Genomic DNA, 26,164 nt, shown 5'->3' on the forward strand with positions numbered 1-26,164 from the left:
AAAAAATGGGAAGAAAGACAAGAGAGGAAGAGAAGGAAAAGAGGGAGAGAGGGAAGCAGAGTAGAGATGGGGAGATAAAGTCAGAGCCCCTGGTTGTCCTAGTAAAAGGCAGCAGGACCCTGGACCAAAGCAGAAGCAGGGGGGCTGCAGGAAAGAAAGATGTAGAAGTTTGGGAATTTTCATTGCCAGGACTTGGCAACTGATAGGCTCCTAGTCCCACTCAGAGACTGCCTCCAGTTCCAGCTCAGTGCCTAGCTCTAGGCTTTGAACCTGGACGATTCTGATACCACTTATGGAAATTGAGAACTCTGAGGAGGGTCCACTTTGGAGGAAAAGAGGATGAATTTCATTTGGGATGAGCTGGAGACGTCTGTAGAAGGTTTGAAGACTGATATCCAGTTTGCAGTTTAAAAAAAGGGAGTGGTGTCTAAACAAACAAAAGCCTAAAGAAGTTCAGAGTTAGAGGAGGTGACTTCTAGCCAGCAGGGGAAGAATAGGGAAGGAATACAGGAATGAAGAAATGGAGGAAAGGATACTTCGTCAGCACTTACAGGATGTCGGACCCTTATACATTATCTGGGTTGATCTTGGGCATTAATCTCAGCCATTTCACACAGGAAGTAAGTGGCAGCTGGTCAAGCTGGGTTTCCTTGGCCTGGGCTCCTGTAGAGGCCTGCTTCCCCCTGCATGGCAATTCCCACATGTTCTGCAATTGCTTAATTGTGTCCCCCGCTAGACTGTGAACCCCCTTGATGGCAGGGATGGCATATGCCTTGATCACTGCTGTGACCTTGTTGTATCCAGCAGACCAGACTCAGCATGTGTGGTAGGTGTTGATATGTAGTAGATGCTCTGTAAATATTTGTTGGAAGAAAGGAAGAAAGGAAGGAAAGGGTTTAAGAAAGTCTCCAAGACAATACATCTAGGAAATGGTGAAGTACGATTCAAACCTATGTCCCCTGTCTGAATTTCATCCTTTTCCCATTATCTACAAGTGGTGTAAAGGGCAGGGGTGGGCTGGTCATGGGGGACAGAGAGGACACAAAACCAGGTGCCAGGAAAACTGGCCCGAGTCTCTGCTTCCCAGTGTTTACTGTGTGGCTTTGGGCACATCCCTCCCCTCTCTGGGCCTACCAAGGGCTGTGTTATGGGATGTGAGAACCCCAGGACAGCCTCTAGGTGAGGGCGAAGACAAACCAACAAAACTCTGTGCCCCATCCCCCACCATCAACAACACAGACCCTTTCATTTTTGAGTATTTGAGGGAAACAAAAACGTTGTTTTCTAACAGAATATTACTGGGACAGTAACCCCTGAGGGCCCCGAGAATGGGGTTCCCACTTGCTCTCCTGTGCCTGCCCGCTCTGATCCTCCCGCGGCTATGCACAGTCCGCTGATTTCCCTTTGTCCTTGCAGGATGGAGGGCGATGCTGAGTACATCCTCCCTACTGAAACGAAATATGTCGGGGAGATGAAGGACGGCATGTTTCATGGCCAAGGAACCCTGTACTTCCCCAGCGGGAACCGCTATGATGCCATTTGGGAAAAGGGACTGGTCGTGAAGGTGATTAGCCTGAGGAGGGGAGGCTGCAGAGGGCAAAGCCTTGGACGGAAAGAGCCCCTACTACAGAGCACCCTGATCTGTCCATCTGGTGCCCTCTTCCTTTCATTCCCTCTGCTCCACTCCACCCGATCTCCCAGAGCTCTGGAATCCACTCCTCTGGATCCGGAAGGGCCCCTGGAGAGGCCAGGATGAGTTTGAAGCCTAGTGTATCACTAACTAACTGTGTGACCTTGGGCCCATGACTTCCCCTATAAACTGGGGACAATAGTTGTATCTCATATTGCTGCTATAACAAATTACTATAAACTCAGTGCCTTCAAACAATAGAAATTTATTACCTTACAGTTCTGGAAGTCAGAAGTCTAAAATAAGTCAGCCGTGCTACATTCCTTCCAGAAGCTGTAGGGGAGATCCATTTCCTTACCTTTTCCATCTTCCAGAAGTTTCCTGCGTTCCTTGGCTGGTGGCCATGCCTCAATCTGACCTCTGCTTCTATCATCACATCCCCTTCTCTCTGCTTTTGTCATCATCTTCTCCTTCATCCCTCTGACCCCCTTGCTTCCCTCTTACAAGGACCCTTGTGATTATATTGGGCCCACCCAGGTAATTCAGGAAAATCTCCCCATTTCAAGATGTGTCAGTTAATCACATCCTCAAAGAACCTTTTGCCATATGAGGTTAACATTTTTACGGGCTCCAGCAGGTAGAGGTGGATATCTTAGAGGGACCATTATTCCACCTGCCCCAACACCGGCCACCTCCTGGGGCAGTTGTGAGTGTAAATGAGGTGATCTCTGTAAGCACTGTGCTCAGTGCTTAGTACCCAGTACTCAGTACCCAGCATCCAGCAGGCACTCAGTGTTAGGTCTTAGTACTACTTCCACAACGACTGCTGCTCTCATGACAAGTCCTCTAACCCATCTAATCCCACCTGGGACTTGTGGGCCATGCATACAATTCAGGGGGTCAGTAGAAACTCCCCCCCCCGGCTTTATATGCCAAAATTTCTGTGTATCAGTGGTTTTCTCTGGGGAAAGACCTATGGCTCTCATCCGTTTCACTAATGCCCACCTTCGAAAGGTTAAGGAACATTCCTTGTTTTACCGCTTGGAGAGTCTGAGCCCCAGGAAGGGGATGTGACTTATCCAAGGTCACACAGTGAATTAATAGTATCGGAATTTCCACCTACGCTTCCTGATGCCCAAGCCAATGTGACCTCTACATCCTGGGGATTCCTTCGGCCCTGGGGCAGCAGAGGCAGAATGTACATGTTTGGACAAAAGGCTGTGACCAGTGGCTGTGACCTTTTTAGCTAGCTCCGTGCTAAACGCTTTGCCGCTGCACTGTCTCATCGAATCAATCCCATAAAATATATACCATTAGGAGGCAGTTTTATAAATGAGGAAACCAAGGGCTGGGTCATCTGCCCCATGTCGTGCAGAGAGTGGTCACAGAGCCCAGCACTATAGCCGTTCCTTCTAATCATCACAGCCCTGGTAGCTTGGGTAGCTCTCACAGCTCCTCTCTGGCGATGAGAAGGTGAGAAAGACACCTCTTGCCATGACACCCGTCCTCCTTGGCAGAAGGGCTTCCTCACCCCTGCGCGCATGCGCCATGTCTTCCAGGGCACGTACACCTTCTCGGACGGGCTGCAGTACGAGGCTGAGCACTGGCATTACTGTGACAGCTGCGATCGCAGGTTTTACACCGAGATCTGCCATGGCTTGAAGCCTGCAGGTACCCGGGCGCCCTCCCTTTCCTTCACACCCAGACCGGGAGGGAAACGAAAGGCAGCCTTATGTAAGGGGCCACGGTCCCATGAAGTCCCCCCCAGATGTCCGCCATTCCAGCTCCCTGCCTTGGTTTCTCTCCTGCAAAAGTGGTTCCGTAGCATCATCCAGCTCACAAGTCTGTTGTAAGTAAGCTCACGCAGGCAAAGTGTTTCCAGCAAGGTCTGGCATGCAGGGGGTGTGCAGCCCATCTCGGCTGTCATTGTCCCTAGTACCCACTGTCTCATGGAAACTAAGCAGCACCGAAGGAGCAGGTGCCCCGTGTACCAGGCTCCAGCCGTGGCTCTGTGTGTTGCCGGTCTCACAGAATCTCCAGACGACCCTGCCATGCCTGCCTTTCTGGTCCCATGTGGCAGAGGAGGAAACTGAGGCTCCAGACTCCAGACCTGCTTCCTGGAGGTGGAACTCCCCGGAGGCCCAGGTCTTCCTCTCTGTGTCCCCTGTATCATCAGAAACCGTGTTCCATCGTGGAGGGTGACATGCAGGCCCAGACTCTGGATTCGGAGAGCAGCCACGGAAGGGGCTCATGTGTGTTTGCAGCTTGTGTGCGGTCAGCTACACCCCAGGGGCATAGTGGTTGGCCCAGCCGAGATGATAACATCGAAAATGACAAATGGGGGGGCGCCTGGGTGGCTCAGTGGGTTAAAGCCTCTGCCTTCGGCTCAGGTCATGATCTCAGGGTCCTGGGATCGAGCCCCGCATCGGGCTCTCTGCTCAGCAGGGAGCCTGCTTCCCTTCCTCTCTCTCTGCCTGCCTCTCTGCCTACTTGTGATCTCTGTCAAATAAATAAAAATCTTTAAAAAAAAAAAAGAAAATGACAAATGGGAAAATGTGCAAACCATAAGCATAAATCCTAACTTATGACATGATGTGGTGGAGGTGACCAAGCCTGGAGCTAGAAGGTCTGGGTTTGAGTCCTCAATTCTCTCTCAGTAGTGGGGTGAGCCTGGGCAAGTCAGCCTCCACGAGGGCAGAAGGCTCCAGAAGGCACCCAGGATGGAGTCAGGCAGACCTGAGCTCAAACGCTGGTTGTGTCACTTGGAATCAGATAGTTGGCCCGGTGAACCTTCTCTCCCTTTGTCTCCTTTGTCAGCTCCTCTTCCCCCTAGTTTTTAATTTGGGGGTTCCCGGGGCTCTCTGGCCTCAAGCCCTCTTCTGTAACATTCTGCCCCCTCTCCCTAAACAAGCTGATTCACCTCTAAGAGTTCATTTATACCATCAGCTTCCAAATGGAGATCAAAATTCCTGAGCCCCAGGTTCCTGCAGCCAGCTTCCCCAACACCCCAATTTGGCACCCCTTACCTTGTCTGCACGGAACTCATTCCCTTCTCCCCCCAGGGATTGCACCCTCAGAGACTGTCACCCCCAGAGACTGTCACTCCATCCACCTGGATGGGCCGAGTCCTGCCTCCTTTCCCTGTGCACAAGCAACCATCTATCTGGTCCTGTGGATTCTTTTTTTTTTTTTTAAGATTTTATTTATTTATTTGACAGACAGAGATCACAAGTAGGCAGAGAGGCAGGCAGAGAGAGAGGAAGCAGGCTCCCCGCCAAGCAGAGAGCCCGATGCAGAGCTTAATCCCAGGACCCTGAGATCATGACCAGAGCCGAAGGCAGAGGCTTAACCCACTGAGCCACCCAGGCGCCCCTAGTCCTGTGGATTCTACATCTTAAATATATTCTTTCATGCATTCATTGAATAATTGTTGACTGAAGCTCCCTATACGCCATGCTGGGCTTCCTTCATTCTCTCTGGTGCTGCTGTGTCCCAGACCTCCATCCTTTCCCCTGGATTACCTAGTCTCCTGAGATCTAGGTTTGACTCGCTCCGGGCCATTCTGCACTCCGTGGTCACTCTCATCTTTGGAGACCATGACTCTGATCGCCACTCTCCTCCATCCCCACCCCTGTTACCTACTCTTCAGTGCCTCTCTGCTCCTCTCATGAGAAGGTTCCAGATTTTTAAAATGACTTTCATTCTCTGGCTCCTGTGGCTGAGCCTACCCTCAGCCCACACCACCTGCCCTTCTGGGATTTTCTCTCCTCCCTCGCTGTGCTGGCTCTATCTCTAGACCTTGAAAAGACCACGCTCTTTCCTGCTCTTCCTTCTGCTGAGATGCTCTACCCCCCCCCCATTTCACCCAAATAACTCCTTCCCAGCCTGCAGGTCTCAGCATCACGTCCCTTTGTCTGGGGCCCCGTCCCTGAATTCCCAGTTGAGGCAAGGTCTCCCTGTGGCAACCCGCGGAGCGGCCAGGGCTGGACCCCAGAGCTCTGTCCTGAGTGCACAGCGTCCCTCTTGCCACGCTGACTGTGCTCCATGAGGGCGGGGGCTCTGTCTTCATCACTGCTGTGTCCCCAGTGCCTGGCACATTGCTTGGCACCGAGTAGGTGCTCAGTAAAGAATGACACGGGGAGGATAATACTGACATCACAGCAGGGGAGATGAGGTGTGGGTGTTAAGGTCATGACATTGGATTTCCTGAGCACCTACTCTGTGTCAGACACTGGCTGGGCCCCAGGGGGACAATGTCTGCCTTCGAGGAGCCACCAGTCTAGATCCTACTTGAGAACCTTGTCTGTGGCCCCTCCTGGGTTAGTTACAACAGGGCCTGGACTCTGTCACAGGCTCCTCACCCCCAACGGAAGCCCATAGGCGAATAAAGAGCCCCTGGCCTCAGGCCTTCAGCTGTCACGCGGCGGCTGGTTTTGTCAAAGGTGGGGCTCTGCCAGGCTCATGGGCAGTGTGGTGGCCTTCTCTGCATCCTTCCTTCTCCTCTGGCGACTCCCAACGCGGCAACTTCATCCTACGTACCCACTGCCTTCCCAAGGCCCTAAGCACTCGGCAGAGCCCGGCAGCAGCTGCCTCTCAGCCTCAGGAACAGCGAGAAGCTTAAGCAGCCCCTTCCGCTCCTCTCTATCTCTGAGATGGCACAGGCAGGAGGCTCCGGGGAGAGAATGGCTGGGAAGCGCTTGGCATGGAGTGAGAGCTCAGTAACCACACGCACGTGGTGTCAGTAACCGACAGAAGAGCACCGGTGTGCAGGACAGGGCCCTGCGCCGTGAACAGGGTGCTATGCTCGGTGTGCATCTGGCTCTCAGTCCAGAGGACAGGGAATTACAGGAAACACAAGAGCCCGAGAAGTTTTTATTCCAACCTCGTACCCCTCACTCAGGCCTCAGCATTCCAAGATACACAACACCCAGGGCAGTGTGACCAGCTCCTCTCGGGCTCCCGGGGGTTCCAACGTCAGCAGCCTGATGTGGAGGTTTCACGGCTGGGTGCCCTGCCGCTTCCTCGCTGGAGAGTCTGGGGCGAGTTACTTGACCTCTCTGAGCCTCAGTTCTCTCATCCACAAATGGGGCCCCAGGGTTGCTGTGATAATTGAGTGAAATAGTAGGAGTCAAGCATTTAATGAATTTCCAGGCACAGGATAAACTCGGTAAACGGCCGCCGTTGTAATTTTGATAAGAGTCAAAGTTGATCCCTGCCCACCTGACCCATTTCTTCCCGCTGTTCTCCTTCTGCACCCCTCGGCCCCACCATGCCAGGCCTGCTGAGTGAGGCCTGAGGGCTCACAGCACTGGGCTCACCCCCTTGCATGCCATCCCTCCTCTAGACACGTCTTTCTATCCCCGTTGCAAACTGTGATGCTCCCTGATCCCTCCAGAACCTACACCCCTGTCATGGTGTCCCCAGAAACAGAGGATGGGGGTCAAGGGAAGAAGTTGGGGTTCTAGTCCCCAAGCCCCGGCTCCCAGAGCCAGTTTCAGGAAGCTGCTGTCGAGCACTGCTCCCGTCGCTTGTCCTCCACGCTCTGAATGGGGAGCATTTTGCCACAGGGACCACCAGACGGAAGTGGACTTCAGGGGGCTGGGTTTCGATTTAGCCTTGGTGGCGAGTTAATTATCCATTGCATCCTTTCAAGGCATCTCTCAGCTCACCAATATGGACCCACCTCGAAAAATCCCCGAGGGCTGTTATGACTGTGGAGATGGCTTCTACAACCCGGCCACGAGGATAATCAAGGACTACAGGAATCGCTTTCTGAGAAATGCAGGTATGTGCATTCTGACATGCCGGGATGCCTGTTTTCTCCTCTCCTGCTCGCACGTATCTGTGTGCATCTGTGTGCACACACGTGCGTGCATTTGATGAGAAAGAAACTTCTGACAAAAGACAAAAATTATGATCTGGATGGTTCACCATGGGGAGTTCTCATGGCGGATGAGTCTCTGCGGGATCACAGAGTGAAGCCAAGGACTGTAGTGGTTAGCTGTGACAGCAAAGCGTAGCACTGAAAGGCTTAAACTACAGATTTCTGCATGCTCTCCTTTGGTATTTAGTGAGCAGTGACTGTGTGCCTAAACACTATGCTTGCTGTAGGCAGTGAAGAAGCCCAAATCGAGACACACACCCCTTGCTCACGGAGCTTGTGTTTTGACAGAGAGCAGACAAGTACTAGAAAGGCTTGGTTGCATCGTGAGAAAAGCATAACGAAAGGGGAAAACAGGCCCTTGATGGGGGTGGGGAGAGCAGTAAAGGTGGGGAGTCCCAGGGAGGTGGGAGTGATGCTGTGGGAGCACAAAGAAAAGGTACCTCATCTGGAACTGGAAAGTCAGAGAGTTTCAAGAAGGAAATGACAGCTAAAATGAGACCCAGAGAATAATTGGGAGTGGACCACAGGGCATCGGAAGAGGTTTTTCAGAGAGGAAACAGCACAGGTGAAGGTCGTGAAAGTGCATGATACCATGTGGTCCAAGAATGCCTGCTGGGGATCCAGAATTTCTGTTGGTAAGGGAATGCAAGCTGATCAGACTGAGACTTCCAGTAACCAAACTCACAGGAGGCCAATGTACAAACAAGAACAAGAATGTTTACATTTAGCATGGTGATTCCTAACCTTTCTCTTTCCTAGAGTCACAGTCCCACAAGGAATAACATTAGAACTAGGCACCCACTCCCTAGAAAAATGACCACGTGTGCACAGACACAAACACACGTTCACACTCATGCACACGCATGCACATTTTAGAAACTGTGCTCTAAATTGAGAAAGAAACTCCCAGGGAGCCCAGGAGGCCCGGACCGGCTGATGAGAGCCTCCTCTCCCTACAGGGACATTTACTCCTAAGTCGGTGGGGATCAGAAAGTTGCCTTTGTGGTGCCGGAATCAGAGCAAAGGGGACTGTCAGGGGCGCTGTGTCTGAACGCCAGAGCAGAGAGCTCAGAGAGCCCTGACCCACGGGTGCTCCTGAGGAACATGGCCAGTGCTCACACTCCCGGTCCCCTGGCAGTTTTCTTTAATGACTTCCCGTTTCCCATTAATAGAGTAGACTGTGCAGAGCACTAATTCTTCTGGGCGTTGGTAGGCTTACTATGGAGTTTCTGGATAAGGAAACTGAAGAGATGCTGAGTTAAACAATGCTTAACAGTTCCATCTATTGAAGGGCTTCCCAGGGCCATTCACATGCTAATATACCCTGTACTTTTCCTCCCCAGCACTTAAGTCAACTGTAATTAAATCTTCATTTGTGTGAGTAATTGCTGAACGTCTGTCTGTCTCCCCCCCACCCCACCCCAGACTGTAAGATCTATGTGAGCAGGAACTCTTGTCTCTGCATCAGGTAGAGTCCAGTCAGGAAAATAGAATTTAATATCAGGAGATACCAGAGAACTGAAAAAGCAGAAGGAGGGAGAGAAAGCAGAAAGTCACTGCAGGGAGAAGCAACCCTCCCCGCCCCCTTTTCCTGGATGGGAAACCCTGAGACTGAGATATTAGAACATAGAGCGTTGAGAGAGGGACCCCCAGAAGGGGTGACCCAGACCTCTGAGCAGAGCCTACTGCCCAGCGTGGCCTCTGGGCCTCGCTGATGCTAGGAGCTGGGGGACAACTCGAAGGTGGAAGTGAGTGGACCTTTTGCTGTCGTGACATCAACATGAGCAACAAGACACACAGAAAAGAATGTGTCCCTTCTGCCTTCGCATGCCTGCCTTGCAGCATCTAATTGGGGCTCAGCCGGCAGAGCAGAAATGTCAATCATGTGGTCCCAGTCCCGACTGCAAAGTGAGAAGAGAAGGGCAGATTTGGAGCCAAGAGTAGCCTCCTCCCCCGCACGGTGCCCCTGTCCTTTTGTTGTTGGTCAGTATCTGTACACACTCTTCTGTCCTGCAAAGATAACATGTCTGTGCCTTTTTGTATAATTAGTTACAAGTATCTTTCATACGAGTACAAAGGTGCTCTCACCACTCCTCCTAGGGGGGAGTTCCTGGGGATGAAGGGCCGTTGAGCAGGGGAACTCATCATCTGGCCTAGATGCAGGGTCTCAGTCAGGAAAAAGGTACCGGAAGTGATGGGTCTTAAAGAAGGCGCAGGGATTTTGTTAGCAGGCATGTTGGGGAAGGGCATTCCAGGTAGAGGGAACAGCGCTTCCAAAGACACAGAGGCATGGGGGGGGGAAAAAAGGCAAGACGTGACTGGGGAGTGAGAAACTGTGGCTCCCGGAATCCTCTGGGCAAAAGCCATGCTTGGTAAGGAAATTGAAAATTCATGATGGGATGAACAGATAGAGCACGGGGGACTTTTAGAGCAATGAAGATACTCTGTATCAAATTACAGTGAGGGCTCCTATATTATACACTCACCTGGACCTGTCAAATGTACTACACCAGAGCGAACCCGCCTGTAAGCTTTAGATGACTATGAGGGGTTGGTATCATTTCAGCAAATGCACACTCCAGTAGAGGTGGTTGATGATGGGGAGGTCATGCAGGCACAGGGGGCAGGGGGCATAGAGAAAATCTCTGTACCTTCCTCTCAATTTTGTTGTGAGCCTAAAACTGCTCTAAAAAAAAAAAAATAGCCATTGAAAAATGCATCATGAGATGGGAAGGTCATACTTAGGAGGTTTGGAGAAGGATGGACACTGATGACTCTTTGGTCAACAAATGTTTATTGACCAGTGGCTGTGGATCTGACCTCGGGTTAAGAAGCATCACAGAATCTTCTCTCAGGGAGGAGGAGAAAGTGACAGTAGATCCAAGTTGCTACAAGGGAGCATAGCAGGGATATCTCACCTGGAGTTCAGGGTCAGCAGGCCAGGGAGGTTTCCTGGAAAGAGCAAGGTAGAATGGGCAGCCCAAAGAGCAGACAGGTGCAGCAGCGTCGGGAAGGGTGAAAGGCAGAGGGAACAGCATGTGCAAAGGATTAGATGGGGGAGAACACTTCACATTTATGGGGCTACAAGTAGTTGGGGAGCATGAGACAACAATGTGCAGGGCAAGAGGAGCAGGAGAGGGAACCCAAGGGATGGGAAGGGGAAGGGCAGCAGGTTTCCACCCGAGGGCAGCAGGGGAACAAGGAAAGGTTTTGGGCAGGTAGAGTAGTAGCTGACTCATCATTTAGGGATTTCTCAGGCTGCACAGAAAGAAGGGGCCAAAGGAGGTGCAACTAGATAGGAAGATGGCAAGATGGCAAGAGAGGGCACCCGAAGGGCCCCAGGCCCCAGCGTTTTGTGCCAGAGACCCAGGTTCCACGTCCTGGCCCAGCTCTTGGGCTGCCTGCTGGCTGACCCTGGGCCAGCGCCTTCCCTCTCTGGGCTCCTTGCTCTTCATCTGTAAAATGAGGGAGTCGGGCTGGATAATTTCTAGGGTCCTTCCAACCTTAAGAGTCTACGATGGAGGAGAAAGATAGCCAAGGGATATTTTGGTCCTGATATTATAGGACAGTTGGAGTTTGGAGTGTCCTGAAAACCACTAAGAGGAGTCTCTGTTTGTGGCCACCTAGTCATTACCTTTGACTCACCTCGCCCTGCCGGGGACTCATTCAGGCTCCTGTCCATCTCCTGTTTTCTCTGGGCCCTTTCTCCCCTGCATTCTGGTCTGCCCCCATAAACAGTGCTTCCTGTTGGCGTCCTGAAGGTGCGGGGCCGCTGGCGATGCAGGCCCACGGTGGGGCCTGAGGCCATCCCAGGATAAACAGAGTGGCCTGAGCCACTGCTATTATCAAGTACATGCCACCTGGCCGGGTCAGAGCCGGGGACACTCTTTTTATAGGAGCTCACGGGCTGGGACACCCGCAGAAAGATCGCCCTTGTTCACCTTCGGGTCCTCCCCCGCCCTGCCCTGGCTTCACTCCCCAGATAGACATGCTTGCTTTAGGCTGGACTGGAAAAGCTTAGCCTGCTGAATTGCATATGGGCCGAGCGCCAAGTTTGCTTGACAAACCCGGCTTTGCTCGGGTTGGGCTTTAAGAACACCCTTCCTACCTGGGGAGGATGGTACCTGCTGGCTGGGTTGTGGTGAGAATTTAAATCTGTCCTTCCACTCATCTAAAAGCTCCTGAGTGCCAACAGTGGGCCAGGCTTTGGGGATCCATGCCGGCAAGAATCCTCACAGACTGTGGTTCTCAAACCTTCAGGAGGGCAGGGACCGTGTGACGACGTCTGACTCGTCACTGGATTCCCCGCAGCTCACACAGGTCCCCAGACATGGAGCTGATTAAATGTTTCTGGAAGAAAAGCAGACAGGCAGGCAGAGGACCCACCTACAAGCCCCTCCTCTTCTTCAACAAATTATAGTCCCTGACACCTAACAGACAACTTACTATTTCAAATAATAAAAACAATCTATTGAGCTTCTCCGCACCTGCGCGTTTTCAAAACCACTTAAGCTTTGAAAAGCTTAAAAACTTCAGCATTAAGGATCCCAAGCCTGTGACCCTCTGGCCAGATCGGGTCTGTGCCGTTTTGGTTTGGGGAGCCCTATGCTTGGAATTGCTTGCATGTGGTCGCCTCCGTGGGGTACAGACACCCCACCTCTCCCTGCAGTCTGAACCCCAGTGGTGGCCATCATTTCTGGTGCCTACCTTAGAACTTTTGTGCTCATGAGCCGTGCATCCCCTGGGAAATTCCTACACAGCTGGGGACGGGTGAGGCCTGAGATTAGGGGACTAGGAAGGTAAGGCTGGGATCAAACCCACTCCCATCTCCCTGTAAGGTCCATGGTCATGCTATTGCACTTTGCGGCTGCCTCTGTTGGGACCGTAAAACCACACAAGGCAGCAAGTCTGGATACCAATCAATACAGCAGACACAAAGCAAAACACAGATGGGGTTAGGACTTGCCTCCCTTAGGAGGCTAGGAGAGGTCAGAGAGACAGCCTTGTGTGGCGGTTAAATGCCCAGGATCTGCAGTCTGCACCTCTGGCTGGCCCCTGGTTCCCTGGATCCACCACTGGGCAGCTGTGAGACCATGGCTGGCTGGCTTCTAGTCTCCTTTCCAAGTCTCCGTTTCCTCATCTGTAAAATGGGCCTTCTGGTAACTAATTTAATCTGGAGGAGTTGTGGTTAGGAAAAATGAGATGAAGTCTGCAGGACACCTGGCCCGAGACCCGTCCATGTCCAGTGATAGGCAGCTGGGACCATTAGCCTGATGATTACTCCCTCTGGCTGGAGGAGGTGGAAGAGAGGGAGGCCCTGGGATTAGCTGAGGTTTCTCTGGGTGCTCCAGGACAAGGAGGATGCAGGGAGAAATGAGACGGGATAGGCCATGCTGTCGGCCTCCTCAGGGGTTCTGCTTGGGAAACGAAATGCTACTGAATCGTTGGGGTGTGCAGGCTCTTAATTATGGTGTCTAGAGCCCCCCCACCTTCACCTACTACCCCATGTTCCGGCTCAACCAGACCGGCTGCTTCCATTGACAAACACACCTCTGCTCTCACCTGTTCCCCAGCCCAGAGTCAGAGACGATCCCAACTCCTGCCCCAATTCTGTTCTTTCCAGCTTTATGTCCTAGTTAATTCCTTTCTCAGCCATCTCCCTTCCTCCACAGAGCCATGCCTCATTCATGGCTGTTCCTCTAAAGAACACAGGTCCTGCCCCCAGTGGGAGCTCAGCGATATTCCCAAATGGATGAAAAGGCCCATGTTAGAGCCTTAAGACAAAAACACCACAGTCCCCAAAATGAGATGCTACCTTATTTGATAAAGGGTCCTTTACATACTGTGGGCCAATAAGGATGCTTTAGACGATATTAGGGATAATTACGTTTAATATGGTGGGAAATTGGGAGATTAACCCTTAGCCTCCTACCCGTCCCCCTCATTCTGCTCAGGAGGGATAAGCCCGAGCCGTTTTAGCCGTTGGTACGTGTGTCTCTTCATGTAGCCGTTGCTCGCCTCAATGTTACTGGTAGGAATCATTTGCAAAATAACCGCACCACTAATCCTTACTCCCTCCCTGCAATTAATGACACCCCATGCGAGTGTCTCAGATGAAAGGCACATTATTAATATTCAAAGGAAAAAACCCTCGTAACCATTTTAACATATACAACTAACAATGAACTAAATTTGCTTTGTGGAAGACAGAGAGTGAGCATCCCAAATTAGTTTATGTAAAAGCTGAAATTCTTCCCCGAAAGGTCTCAGTACCATCCTCAAAGAATATCCTGATCATCAGAAATGCCGTCAAGATTCCCGCCAACATTATCCCCTTTGTTGTCTGAAATGTCGAATCAAGCACATCTGGCAAATGTCCTAGAGCTCACAAATCTTTCAAACAGCGTATAATTCCCAATGGTTAAAGAGATAACGCCACCGCTTAATCGTGCTGCTCTTCAAAATAGCACCAACTTTCCTTCAATCAGAAACAATGGCTTGGGCTTCTTAAAAATATCACATACCAGTGATTATTTGCAGAGAGGGCCCCTTTGCGTTTGAACCTGTGGGTTCCAGACGGAATTTAAAATCAAGATCACCAGCCTCATTTGAATGTATGCTCAGTTCGATGGACAATGGGGGGAAGGAATTTGAGTTGGGGTCCAGGAAGAGACCTGGCCCGTGTGATTCAGAGGCTCTGGGAGGTGGTGGATGCCTCCGCCCCCCCACCAACCATGATGACAGCTGACCTTGACTGAGCATTTCCTAGGCACCGGACACCCAGCTACTAAGAGGGCGGGGAGTGTTCCTGTAATCCCTGCTTGACAAATGAGGAAACTAAGCCTTAGAAGTAAGGCTAAAGAATCTCCCCCAAGGAAATGGCAGGAACTGGGATTCACACTCGGGCTTATCTGCCTCCAGAGGTTTTTCCTGCTTCTTTCCCCTTTGCCGGACCATCTCTGAGGTCGTTCCATCCAAAGAGGCAGGGGCCTGGAGCTTCCAAACCTCACGGATCTGCTTCCCACCCAACTTCAGGGAAGTTGCATAGTGAACACCTAGAAAGGAAACACGGCTTGGTTGTCTGAGACTCTCTGGCATTATTGAGCAGGTGAAAGCTAGAAACATCCTGGATGTCCAACAGGAGGGAATGGAGTAAACAATAAGGGGTGTATTCTTTTTTTTTTTTGAAGATTTTATTTTTATTATTTATTTGACAGAGAGGGATCACAAGTAGGCAGAGAGGCAGGCAGAGAGAGAGGAGGAAGCAGGCTCCCTACTGAGCAGAGAGCCCAATGCGGGGCTCGATCCCAGGATCCTGGGATCATGACCTGAGCCGAAGGCAGAGGCTTAACCCACTGAGCCACTCAGGTGCCCCAATACGGGGTGTATTCTTACACTAAACCTGGTACCATCACTAAAATGGCAGTCAGGGAATGGATCGATGGCTGTACAAAGGGACGCTCTTTTATTTCAGAGGAAAAAGCAGGACAACAAAAGCAGCCAGCATTTACTGAGTGCTTACGATGTTCCAGACCCTGGTCTGAGCATGTCGCATGGTTTATTTTATTTCACCTCATCTCATCCCCATGGTAACCCTGGGAAACGGCTGTCTTCATTATTCCCACTTCACAGATGATGAGACTGAGGCGAGGTGAAATGTGTTGCCCAGAGTTACGTGGGGGATAAGTGGCAGACTGGCACTCAGCCCCGGGGCCTAGCTGACTGAAGGCTAAAGATGGCCTTTGAGCAGGTTCTGGAGTTCACTCATGAAAGAAAGAAAGAACTGGCAGACCCTCCTCAGAAGACTGCAGCGGTAATTCTTTTTCTCTAGATAGTTCCCCACATTTTTGCTCCAAAACTGGCCAAAGAACGAGACTTTCAATGCTGCCTGCAAACCAAGACTCCTCGAATTTTGAGGCCTTCACCTGACCAGTGAGAAGCCTGAGGCCCACACGGGGCAGATCACGGCCCGCGTGTGGGAGCGTCGGGACGAGCTCCGGCTGCCGGCCAGGCCTCCTTCCCCAGAAACCCCGGGCTGTCTCTCCACAATGCTTCCCTCGGGGTTTTGGCAAAATGGCCCAGCGAGTCTCCTGCACAGGCCCTCCCGCCGTCATCTCTCCGTGACACAAAAGGCAATTTGCCCAAATGTGATAATCACCTGGAGGCTGGCACGCAGGGCCATCCCTGCCTTATCTGTGGTATTGTTCGCAGCGCCGTAATGAAGGCTCTGTGGAGGGATAATATCACACTTGTAACTGCCAAAGAAAATGCCTGCACAGATCACACACCCCTGCCAGCAGACTTGGGCATCTGCTTGAAGCAGGAAGGGAAGGAAGAGAAATGGTGAGCTGAAAACCTCTGCTGTGCCGGGGACTCACTCACCACCTCCCGGTCTTTTGAGGAATATATCCTCACCTCTGTGTGGCTGCTGGGGAAACTGAGGCTCACTGACAGGTGCAGCTAGGCAAGGGAGGAATCAGGATTTGAACCCAGGCCTCCCTAACACCAGAGGCCATGCTCTTCACTGAGACAGGCTGTGGCCTTTTCTGAATCCTGAACCTCTATGAAAACCTGGGCAAAGCTCTAGAACTTGTCCCCAGAGGAAGACACGAACCCGCCAACAGAATTTTGCCTGCAGAGGGTGGAATCAGCCCCGGTGGGGGGTCTCAAAGGAAAAACAGCCCGCGGGGGGCTTACTGCCTCTCCCGGACATGTCAGAATTGCCCACTGCTCCCTCTCTCCCCACCTCAATTCCAAGAGCCCTGGAAATTTCCCTTCCAGTGGTGTGCCCTCAGATTCTGGCAACAATAAGTCCCCGCCCCCACAGCAGCCTCCTGGAGGCATCCAGAGGACACAGCTTCCCCTTCCGCAGCCGCTGGAGTCAGCCCCGGGCTGGCCAGCCTCACGGTCTTGTTTTGTCTCCTTGTATAGAAGTGAATGCAAGGCCGATGGCAAACTGTCCTCAGGCACCCTCCCACCTGCTTTTGATGGGGATTCCAAGACTGGGCGGGAGGCCGGCAGGTCGCGCATCTCTCTCTCCAGCCCTTTGCATTGTTCCTCACCTTCATCATTTCTTATCCGCCTAGAGCCCGGCACCTCTAAGGCTTCCCCCAGACACGGGTCTACACCAGGGTGTCCCTGGGGGGCCAGACTCTGCACCTGCCCCTCCAAACCAGTGTGGGCCAGGGGAAGGAGACGAGTACACAGTCCCGGGATCTGGGCGGGGGGGGGGGGGTCTCTGGACAGAAGCGTGGGACCTGTAGGGGGTCTAAGTGTACAAAGACTAGTGAAACTCCTGCCCCGCGACATAGAGTTCTGAAATGAACATCAACCCCAAAAATGAGTATATGGACAGAAGTCCAGCATAATTCTATATTCCTGTCATGTTTATGCTAATGTTTAACTTGAAATATCACATATGAGATTCTTTCTCCCAAACACCGGGAGTGCCCCCGCTTTGCTGGTGCCAGAAGCCAGCAGCACAGTGGGCTGGGGAAGTGGGGAGAAGAGCCTGAGTGTGGTTGAGATGCTGTTCTGGAAAAGGTGGTGTTTGGCTAGGCCTTAAAGGATGAGAGGTGGGTTTCGCTAATGGAAGGGAAGGAACAAAGCACAGAGAGATGCAGGAAGAAAGGGTCCCCAAGAGGGAGCACCTGAGACGGGGTCTTGCGTTGGGGGAGGGAGGAAGAGTCAAGAGGGGTCTCCTTCCAACAGGGATGGACAGACTGGGCTTTGACAGGTGTGTAGGAGTACATCTGGGCTCAGCATTCAAGGCACAGGGACCCAGTGTGGGGCAGAGAGAGCCTTGAATGCCATCCTTCAGACAGGGAGGACTAGAGGCATGGTGGTGACAGAGAGGTTTATCAGGGAAGTGTGGTTGGCCGAGGGCTGCAAGGTCTGGAGATGGACTTGGGCCCCTGTGCCCACTCACTGGCAGGTGAGCTGGGGCAGACGACTTTACCTCTCTGAGTCTCAGGACCCTCATCTGTGAAGTGGGATGCTAACGGTGACTTTGCAAGATTCCTAGGCGGACTGGGTTCTAGTCTGCTGGTGCGTTCTGCAGACTCTTAATATCCTAACACCCTCCTGGCTGGCCCCATCGCCGAAGCCTTAATTCAGCCTTTATCTGTCGGCTAGAGGACACAGGTCCCAGCTGCCAGGTCTGTCCCCTTCAGCCCATTGTCCACACACAGCTGGAGAGCAGAGGCGGAAGGGAACAGTGGTCAGAGCAAAGGCTCTGGGGCCCAGGCCAACTGAATGACCTTGGCCTTGGCACATTGCTTCCCTGAGCTGCCTGTGTATAGTGACTGGGCATCACGAACATGTGTAGTGAACCCAAATTCAACTGTGGGTGCTTGAAAAACAGAAGTGGGGAAGCAGGAAGAAGAGGAATACGAGGGGCGCTGGCGGTCCGGCAGCTCATTTCCACTTGCTCACAGCGGGGTGTGGGGAGACGCGAATCCCTGGGTCTCTGGCTCTGTGAGCCTGCGGTTGGATGAGCAGCCTGCCACACGCAGGATGGTTCTAGTATTTCAGGATATGTCTTTTGTTAACAAGCCCGCGGTGCCTTTGGACTTCAACAGCAGAAATGACTCTCTCTCCTGACCCTGTCAGAATACCAACTGCCTGGCCCCTCTTGGGATGTCCTTCCCCAGCACGGGGCCTTCTTAAGAGATTTCCAAGGGGCGTCATGACTCAGGACATTTTACCCTTCACCAGCGGACCGGAGCACCCAAAACTCCTATCTGAATAATACCAGCTGTGCATACGACAGATGCTGGTGAGGACTGCCTGAGATCGGGTGTGCGAGGTGCCCAACTCGGCTCCTGGCACGTTCTCGTGTTCCCTAATGCCAGGTGGCCCTTCTCCAGCTCAGACTCACCCCTTCCAGGCACAGCCCGAGTCCAGTCCTAAGTCTGACTCTGGAGGCCTTTCCCTAATCGTTTCAACATATTAGAACAAAAATGTATCCGCACTCCCACATTAAATATATATTTTTTGCTGCTAAAACTTTGAAGGGATTTTTAACATTTTGCCTGGTAAATTGTTGGGCTGACAGTTGGGCTGTGATTTCTAGAGAGCCGTGTGCATATTGGGGAACTCTTACAAAATGAGGCAAGCAAGCCTACAAACTGATTTCAAGCATAAGAACATTGTTTTGATTTCTAAATTTAATAATTCAGTCTGAATGCGTTAACTAGATAACGTGTTAATTTCTGTTTTTGCAGTTTCCCTTTCTGTATTTTAGAAATACCAAAGATTAGTTTGGTGTCCCCAAATCTCTCACATTTGAACAGGCTTTGAAAAGCTGTGGGTGCTGAGCCCTGCACCCCTAGTTCCCAGGGAGTGAAGCGACCTGGGTTAATCCACTCCTCCACCCACCCACCCCCCAAGCCCTCCACCCAACCCCGAGCCCTCCACCCACGCAGCCCAGAAAATGCTCTTCTACAGAGAAAATCAAGAGCAGCCCCAAGGCTCCCCCTCCTACCCTGCCACAGGCTCTGCCCAGGCAACGATCCCTTAGTCAATATTGGCCATGCCATGGCCTTGGCCTCTGGCCACCAGCACTGCCAGCAAAGTTCAAAGCCTCCTACTTGTCAGGAGCTGTGATGACGATGTGAGGGCGGCGCCGGCTCGGCTCAGGCTCACACAGCCCTACGTTTGCACAGAGGGTGGGGCTGGGCTTTGAGGGTGGCACTGCCCATGGGCTAGGGCGCCGGGTTTACCAGGCACCTTCCCTCCCTGGGAACCCCAGGCCACACAGGAGCTGTGTAAGAGTCGGTCTTGACCCCAGGAAAAGAGGGCAGCCCGCATGACAGAGCCCGGCCTGGCGTTGTGGGTGAGCGCTAGGCTGTCCCTGAGGGACGGAAGGACCGTCTCACTCAGCCCCTGCTCCAGGACACACTCAGACGCTGTCACACACTGAGTGCCCCAAACACGCTGAGCACTCGCACGCTCACAGCACACACCTGCTTATGCTCACGCACACACCCACACTCACACTTAGGGAGGCTCTCACGCACGTTCACCCAACTGGGTGGAAACACGGCCGTTTGTGGCCGTGCACACACAGCGTGAGTGTGGCTTTTTCACTAGCTCTATTAGTCCATCCCCTCTCCTGAGGCTAAGATACCTGGTTTCATCTTGGTCCCCTCCCTGTCCCAGCGGGAGGAGCTGCATAGCAGTGGTGACTGCAGGTGTGCTCAGCTCAGAGGCATGCCAAGAGGTCACAAAATCGGGCTTGTGGGCGCCCGATAACCTGGATCCACCCGTTTGCCCTATCTGGGCTCGCCTGCCCAAGCCTGCCCACCTCACTTTGAACAGAAATCAGTTGCTGAGCTGTGGTTCTTGATCTTTATGGTGCTGATCCTTGTATAAAGACCCCCTCCTCCCCCACAGGAACAAGAGGTCCCAGGGTGCTCTGCGAGAGCACTCTCTTGCAGGCACCCAGTTAGGGAATGAAAGATCCATCAAAGTGGGGATCATAGCTCCTCCTCCTGGGTGTCATCCTGGTGCTGCTCACCCTGATTCTGCAGGGGATCTCGTGAATCCCCCCGCCCCAAACTTGCCCGGTCCAGACAAGGAGCCCAGCCCAGCTCAGAGAGGGAGAGTGGCTTGTCCAAGATCCCCCAGCAAGTTGGTGCCAGGGCTCAGCACTGGGACCCAGAACCCCTTCCATTCTATGCTGTGCTGTCACGCGCACCCTGGAGTCTCACTGTGCCAAGACAACCTCGGGTTTTCTTTTGCTTTGGGGCATTTCCTGCATGCCAGGCATTGTGCTAAGCACTTTTCAGGAATGACCTCACTCGCTCCAGCAGGCACTTTGTTGGTACCCACCTGCCCATGGTCTCTGGGCTGGTGGCAGCCAAACTCCGGGGCCCGTGCTCTTGGCTGCCTTTCCGCTGCCTCCCTGCCAACCACCTGGGAGCCCGCATTGCCCCGCATTTGTTGAAAGATTTTTAGGATCTCTTCCCCCTGCACTGCGCCGATCCCGGGATTGCACTAGTGACACGGACAGTGACCCAGCTGGTGGCCTGTGCAGGTGGCCTGCCCGTCCCTGCCCCTGTGCTCACTATGAGGCAGGCCCCAGACCAGCCGGGGCTTTGAGCATCCTGAGTGTGCTTGGTGCCCCAGAATGAGCCCAGACCACCACTCTGTTCTGTGCTGTGGAGCTGCTCCATCTGTGGCCTCAACACACACAAAGGAAACAGCAGCCTTGGCCCTGCACTTGGCATATCGACTCTGTCCCCTCAGGAGCTCCATTTGCTGGGGGCAGGGAAGATTCTTCCCCTTTTGTCCAGATCCCACAGGGTAAGCCTATTGCTTTCCTGTCCCCAACTTTGCATTGCTTTATTCATTCCTTCACCAGATACTCATTAAAGACTTTTTAAGTGCCAGATCTGCCCCAGGCTCTGAGGACCAGGAGTGCAGTTGGGCCAGAATGCCCCGGGCTGGTGGGGGCGACAGTGACCTCAGCAGGAGACCAGGAAGATGCCATCCAGGCAGGGTCCCTTGGGGGTGGAGGACTGCCAGGAGGGCCCCGGGGCCTAGTCACCCACACTCGCCTGCGGCCTCAAGTTTGGAGTGTGGCAGCTACAAAAGAAAGCCACGTTCACCAGACACCTCCAACCTCATATTCCCCTTCCTGAGCCCACGGCCTTTAGTGCACTGTGCGCTTAACACTGCCTTGAAAGAAATCCTGGAATGACACATTTATATTGCCTTTGGTTGTTTGTGTTCAAAGCATTTGTTAATTACACATGTTTAAACGACACTGCAATTGGTACACTGTTGTCTAGGCTTTTCTTCACTTTTACATACACTAAGGCTCTGAAATGGCCCCTTCCGGGCCCCCAAAACAATATATTTAAGAGGTACAGAGGCCCTGGTGTGCACGGGCACAGCGGGGACTCCCCTACAGCAGGGTGAGGTGAGCCGGGCGGGAGGCAGTCTGGAGAGCAGAAGACCGGCCTTGAAGTCCAGGTGAAGGCGTGGGGAGCCTTTCCAGGCAAGACTTAGCAGGGACCTCCCGTGGTCAGATTTGGGGTCTCTCTCACTGAAAGTTCCTTTTCTTCTCTGTAAGAAGCCCAGTTCTCCTAGTGATTGGTGAGATTCCTGGCGGCGGGGGTGGGGGGGGTGGGGGGGTGGGGGGGGTGGGGGTGTTGGCTTGGGCAGGGGAGGGGGTTCCTGGGACAGTGAGATCACTTCTAAAGCTTCAGCCCAGACTAAAGAAATCTCAGTTCCCCTCTGTACCCCAGCCCCCCTGCAGCCCCCAAGCACAGGGCACGGGGCTCATTCATTCCTTCCTTCCTTCACTGAACAGATACGGAATAAGGACCTCCAATACCACTCACTGGTCGGGAGTTATGCCCCATCTCCTTGAGGGCGCTCTTCACAGAAATCATCTGGAGTTCTTCCGCTCAGGAAATTTGTCTATTCTCCCATTTTTACCAATACTTTAATGCTGGCTCTTTTACTTTGTAGAAATTCAAGAACCCCCATCGGTGTTTCTAGGAACCTAGGAATATTTTTTTTTCAACTCCCAAAATGCATGAAATTAGCAAGGCATTAAGTTGGGGGTTAAGAGAAAAGACAATCGTTTCTTATTTTTTCGATTGTCAGTACACATTAAGAAGATTTGGGAAATACCAAAACAGAAGAACCTCTCCCTTCTGTCGCACTGCTCAGAAATGACTATTATTCACGTACAATGTGTTATTTTTAATTTTTCTCCTGTGCACGGTTTTTTGCAGATTGTGCTGTCAATGTAATTTTGTTTCTTGCCTCTTCCCACCTTTTCATCATATCAAAAACATCTCTATGCTACTATACAGACTTCATAACCCGACTTTTTCAAGCACTGCTAAATCAGTTTCCCCCCACCCCATCCTGCAGCCAGACTTGTAGCACAATACCTGGCCCACAGTCCCCGTTTAGAAATTAGTTGTTAAATGAATACACAACAACATAAGCATTCTCTTGTTTTAGAAACATAGATTATTTCAGTTTCCTTGATTCTAAATAATACTGAAGACAAATAGATTATTCCCTTAGGATCGTGTCCCAGAGTGGAATTGTGGGCCAACAAGGCCCAAACTTTTCAAGATAAATGCACCAAACCAGAAATCTCCCTCCCCTTCCCCTCGGAACCACCAGCAATTGTGTCCAGGGTAATAATTTACAATTGATTAAAGAGTTTGCGGTATGGTTCCCCCCCCATCTTTTCCCCCCTTCCTCTCCCCCTTCCCTCCTGCCGAAAAGGGGGGAAATTATCCGAGAAGGTGAAGATGTTCTCAGACAATCATATTAACATATTCCAACAATTGCAATTTGCAAAATAGTAATCACAACTCCTGGGCTCTGGGAGGCATTAATCAAAGCGGCAGGTTTAATTCCATTTTAAATATTGATGAAACGTGCTTCGGCAGCCTCACCCTGGCGTGGCGGGGCCAGGGGAGCCCGGGCGCCTCCGCACAGAGGAGGTGGAGGGAGGGTTGGTGAGCAGCTGCCGGGAGGGGAGGCATCTGTGATTCAAATTGGTGGCTGTGCCGCCAGGTAGAGAGCGAGAGGGGTAGTGAAGAGGCTGTTAAGTCCATTGCTGTCAATTTGTAACGATCGGGGAGGGGCCTGAGGGCTGGTTTAGCACAATACCCCCAGTTTGTCTGGTTTCAGGGGTTAGCACTGAAGAGCTTGCAGCTGCACAGATTCGAATAGCCCAGAGACTTCAGAACTGTAATTATCAACCAGGCTGCTCGCGGTGTGGCAAAAGTGGGCTTCACCAGCGCTTAACTCCTTGTGTGCCGCCGCTGTCCCCGCCCCCGGGCTTGACAGCCACTCGTGGATTCCCCAGCAGCCTCCCTGGGGAGAAACTGAGGCCCACCTGCAGCCCCGGGCAGTCCTCGAAGGCAAGAGCATGCCTCTTTCCTGAGGTCACATACAGAGGAATAGCGGGGAGCAGACAGAGGAGGCTAGATCTGTGCAGGGGCAGCCTCGCCCCCTGGCTCCCTTGTCACATCAGCCCCATCAGCCCCAGGGTGGGGGCCATCTGGCTTTGGAGTCCGATGGGTTTGAATTCCACTGGCTGTGGAACTGAGGCAAGGCTCGTCACCTCTCTCAAAGGGAGAGAACCTCCACTACCCTCCTGGGCTATCGCCAAGACTCCACAAGATGGGTGTTTACAAAGCACGGAGTGCACAGTAGGCTGTCAGTAAGCCTCCGTCTCTCTGATCCCAGGCCGGGTGCTTTCCCAGAAGAGGAAGGGGGCAAGGGAATCTGGTTGGGAGGGCAGCATTGGGGCTGGCCCTCCATGTTTGAGCTCTCAGGGGGTGCCCTTGGTCTCTGGCTACTGCCTCGTGTTCCTGAGGAGGACAGGTAGTCCCATGCTCCCATCCCTTAGGGGGAGGCAGGTCAGGAGAGGCGACAAAAGCTGCTCCAGGGTTGTAGCCCTGAGGAGAACGGCGTGAGGACAGGGGTTTGAGCTAGTTCTCTGTCCCTAGAGCCTGACACGGAGGTGAGGCAGGAATTAGGCCGGGACGGCTATGGCACTAGGAAAAGAACTCCGGTTTAGCTGGGAGTCTTGGTTCATGAAGTGCAGGCATGACCCCGAGACCCTCCTCCTCCTCCACGTTCTCCACGAGTCTAGGAAGGAGAGGGCCCAATGACGTCCGTCCCAGCGTGGGAGGTGGCACCCTTGGGTGTCCTCCCCAGGAAGGGCGGATCGTAAAACGTCACAAGGAAGCCACTACAGAGTATGGGGCAGCAATAGGAAGCAAAGAACGAGACGTACATTTAGCAACAAGAATAGATCTTGAAAATGTAGTGTTGAGTGAAAGAAGTAAGACACAATGAGACTCACAGCACAATGCCATTTATGGTGGCAAATTAAAACCACATTCGCACACAAAACAACGGCACACATTTTACAGAGCTGCATGCATGTTTAGGGGCATATATCCCACCATTAAAGTGGGTCTCTGTCTGGGCTCGGGGAGGGGCTGTGTGTGGGTTTGGGGGATAATAGGAGAAAATGAGTCTGTCCCCAGAGAGATGACTGTGGTATGGGGGGACCAAAGACCGCATTTCACTCCCTCTCTCTGAGGTTTAAAAAACAGCACAAGCTTTGCAGTCAGACCAACCTGGGTTCGAATTTTGGGTTCTCCCTCGCACTAATCTGTGTCTATGGGCGGGTGACTTGACCTCCCTGAGCAGCTTGTTCCTCTGCAGAATGGCAGCATTGCTGCCCGCAGGTGCTCACAAGGGTTAAATTAAGCGAGATCAATGAGCATAGGGCCCATAGGAACATCAATTCCCCCTCTCTATTCTCCACTGAAAGGCTCGGAGTCCACAGAGGTGTCAGGTTCCCCTGGGGAGTCTCAGGTTCTTAGAAGGGTTTACAGTGAGGGGGAGCCTGGGTGGCTCAGTGGGTTAAGCCTCTGCCTTCAGCTCAGGTCACCATCTCAGGGTCCCAGGATCGAGCCCCGCATCAGGCTCTCTGCTCCAGCAGGGAGCCTGCTTCCCTTCCTCCCTCTCTGCCTGCCTCTCTGCCTACTTGTGATCTCTGTCTGTCAAATGAATAAATAAAATCTTTAAAAAAAAAAAAAAAAGGTCTACAGTGGAAAACCCAGGAAGGAAACAAAGAGCTGAGCTCCGGCCCCTGGCACTACCGGCAGGGCCTGTACTGGCTGTTGAGGGGGTGCCCTTTGTGGGCGTCAGATGGGGCGGATGCCCAATCAAGTTGCTCTCTGAGTGCCCGTCGGGACTGCCCAGCTCAGAGTGGCCACAAGACCTCGTGCCTGCCTCCATCGGCGATATCCACCATCAGTAAACCCCTTTGCTTTCAATTTCCCCAAGACCAGGCATTTGTAGGCAACTGGAGGATTCGGGTTTTAGTGAAAGATTTGTTCCTTCCCAGCACAGAGCTGGCCTGGCCCCCGAAGCCACACCCCTGTGCTGGAATGCAGTCCCGAGATTCCGACTGTGGGTCTCCCCGCATAGAAAAGGCCCAGGCATGACCAGCTCTTCCTCTTCCCCTACAGATGATGACGAGCACGAGTGGATCATCAGGACATGTCGCAAGGGCTGGGATGAGATCGTGGGTCACCGGCCCAAGCTGTGAGCTCTGCTGCTGGAGGAGGTTTCCTCGCACCGCTGGCCGTGGCCGGCCCTGGGCGCAGCCTGCTGTTCCAGACCCTGACTTTAAGCTCAGGAATAAAGCCTTTCTGTACTCAGTGGCCCCAAGTGTACTTTCTTGAGATGATTTCTTAGGGGATCCTCATTTCACCGGCTTCAGAATCACCCGTGAATTAGATATTTCTGGACCCTACCCTAGACATGCTAATCAGAATCTCTGGGAATGGGGTCTAGCAATGTGCATTCCCACGTGCCACTCCCTGAAGCATTCTTATTTCCCGTATCTCTCAACATCACCCCCAAGATCATGTGTCAGCTGAAAACCAGAAGAGGAAGGAGTGACATGTTCTTTGGCCACACTTGGGCCACAGACATCCTGGATCTCTGTATAACCATCCCTCCATAGAGGCTGCTGGATCCAGCAGCCCATGCCACCCCCACCCCCATGCTTTGTCCCTGGCTCACCAAGAGCTGCCAGGAAAAGGTGGGCCTTCAAAGGCTCTGACAAGGTCTGCAGGGATAGG

At 52.6% G+C, this 26,164-nt stretch overlaps 1 protein-coding gene across 1 annotated transcript; it reads left to right on the top strand.

Annotated features, from left to right (window-relative positions):
• Positions 1 to 1,422: 1,422 nt before the first annotated feature.
• Positions 1,423 to 25,743, top strand: MORN5 (MORN repeat containing 5). The gene is made up of 4 exons (XM_080820823.1): positions 1,423 to 1,564; positions 3,190 to 3,301; positions 7,284 to 7,415; positions 25,547 to 25,743. The coding sequence occupies exons 1-4, from the start codon at positions 1,472 to 1,474 to the stop codon at positions 25,624 to 25,626; spliced, it is 417 nt and encodes a 138-aa protein (XP_080676949.1). The 5' UTR covers positions 1,423 to 1,471; the 3' UTR covers positions 25,627 to 25,743.
• Positions 25,744 to 26,164: the final 421 nt, after the last annotated feature.

This window comes from Martes martes, assembly GCF_963455335.1.
Source record: "Martes martes genome assembly, chromosome: 12".
Lineage (NCBI taxonomy): Eukaryota > Metazoa > Chordata > Mammalia > Carnivora > Mustelidae > Martes > Martes martes.

Excerpts from the sequence above, each read along its gene's own strand:
- MORN5 (XM_080820823.1), top strand. The coding sequence starts at position 1,472 with ATGAAGGACGGCATGTTTCATGGCCAAGGAACCCTGTACTTCCCCAGC. Across the intron at positions 1,565-3,189 it reads AAAAGGGACTGGTCGTGAAG|GGCACGTACACCTTCTCGGA; the intron begins GTGATTAGCCTG and ends CATGTCTTCCAG. Across the intron at positions 7,416-25,546 it reads TCGCTTTCTGAGAAATGCAG|ATGATGACGAGCACGAGTGG; the intron begins GTATGTGCATTC and ends CTTCCCCTACAG.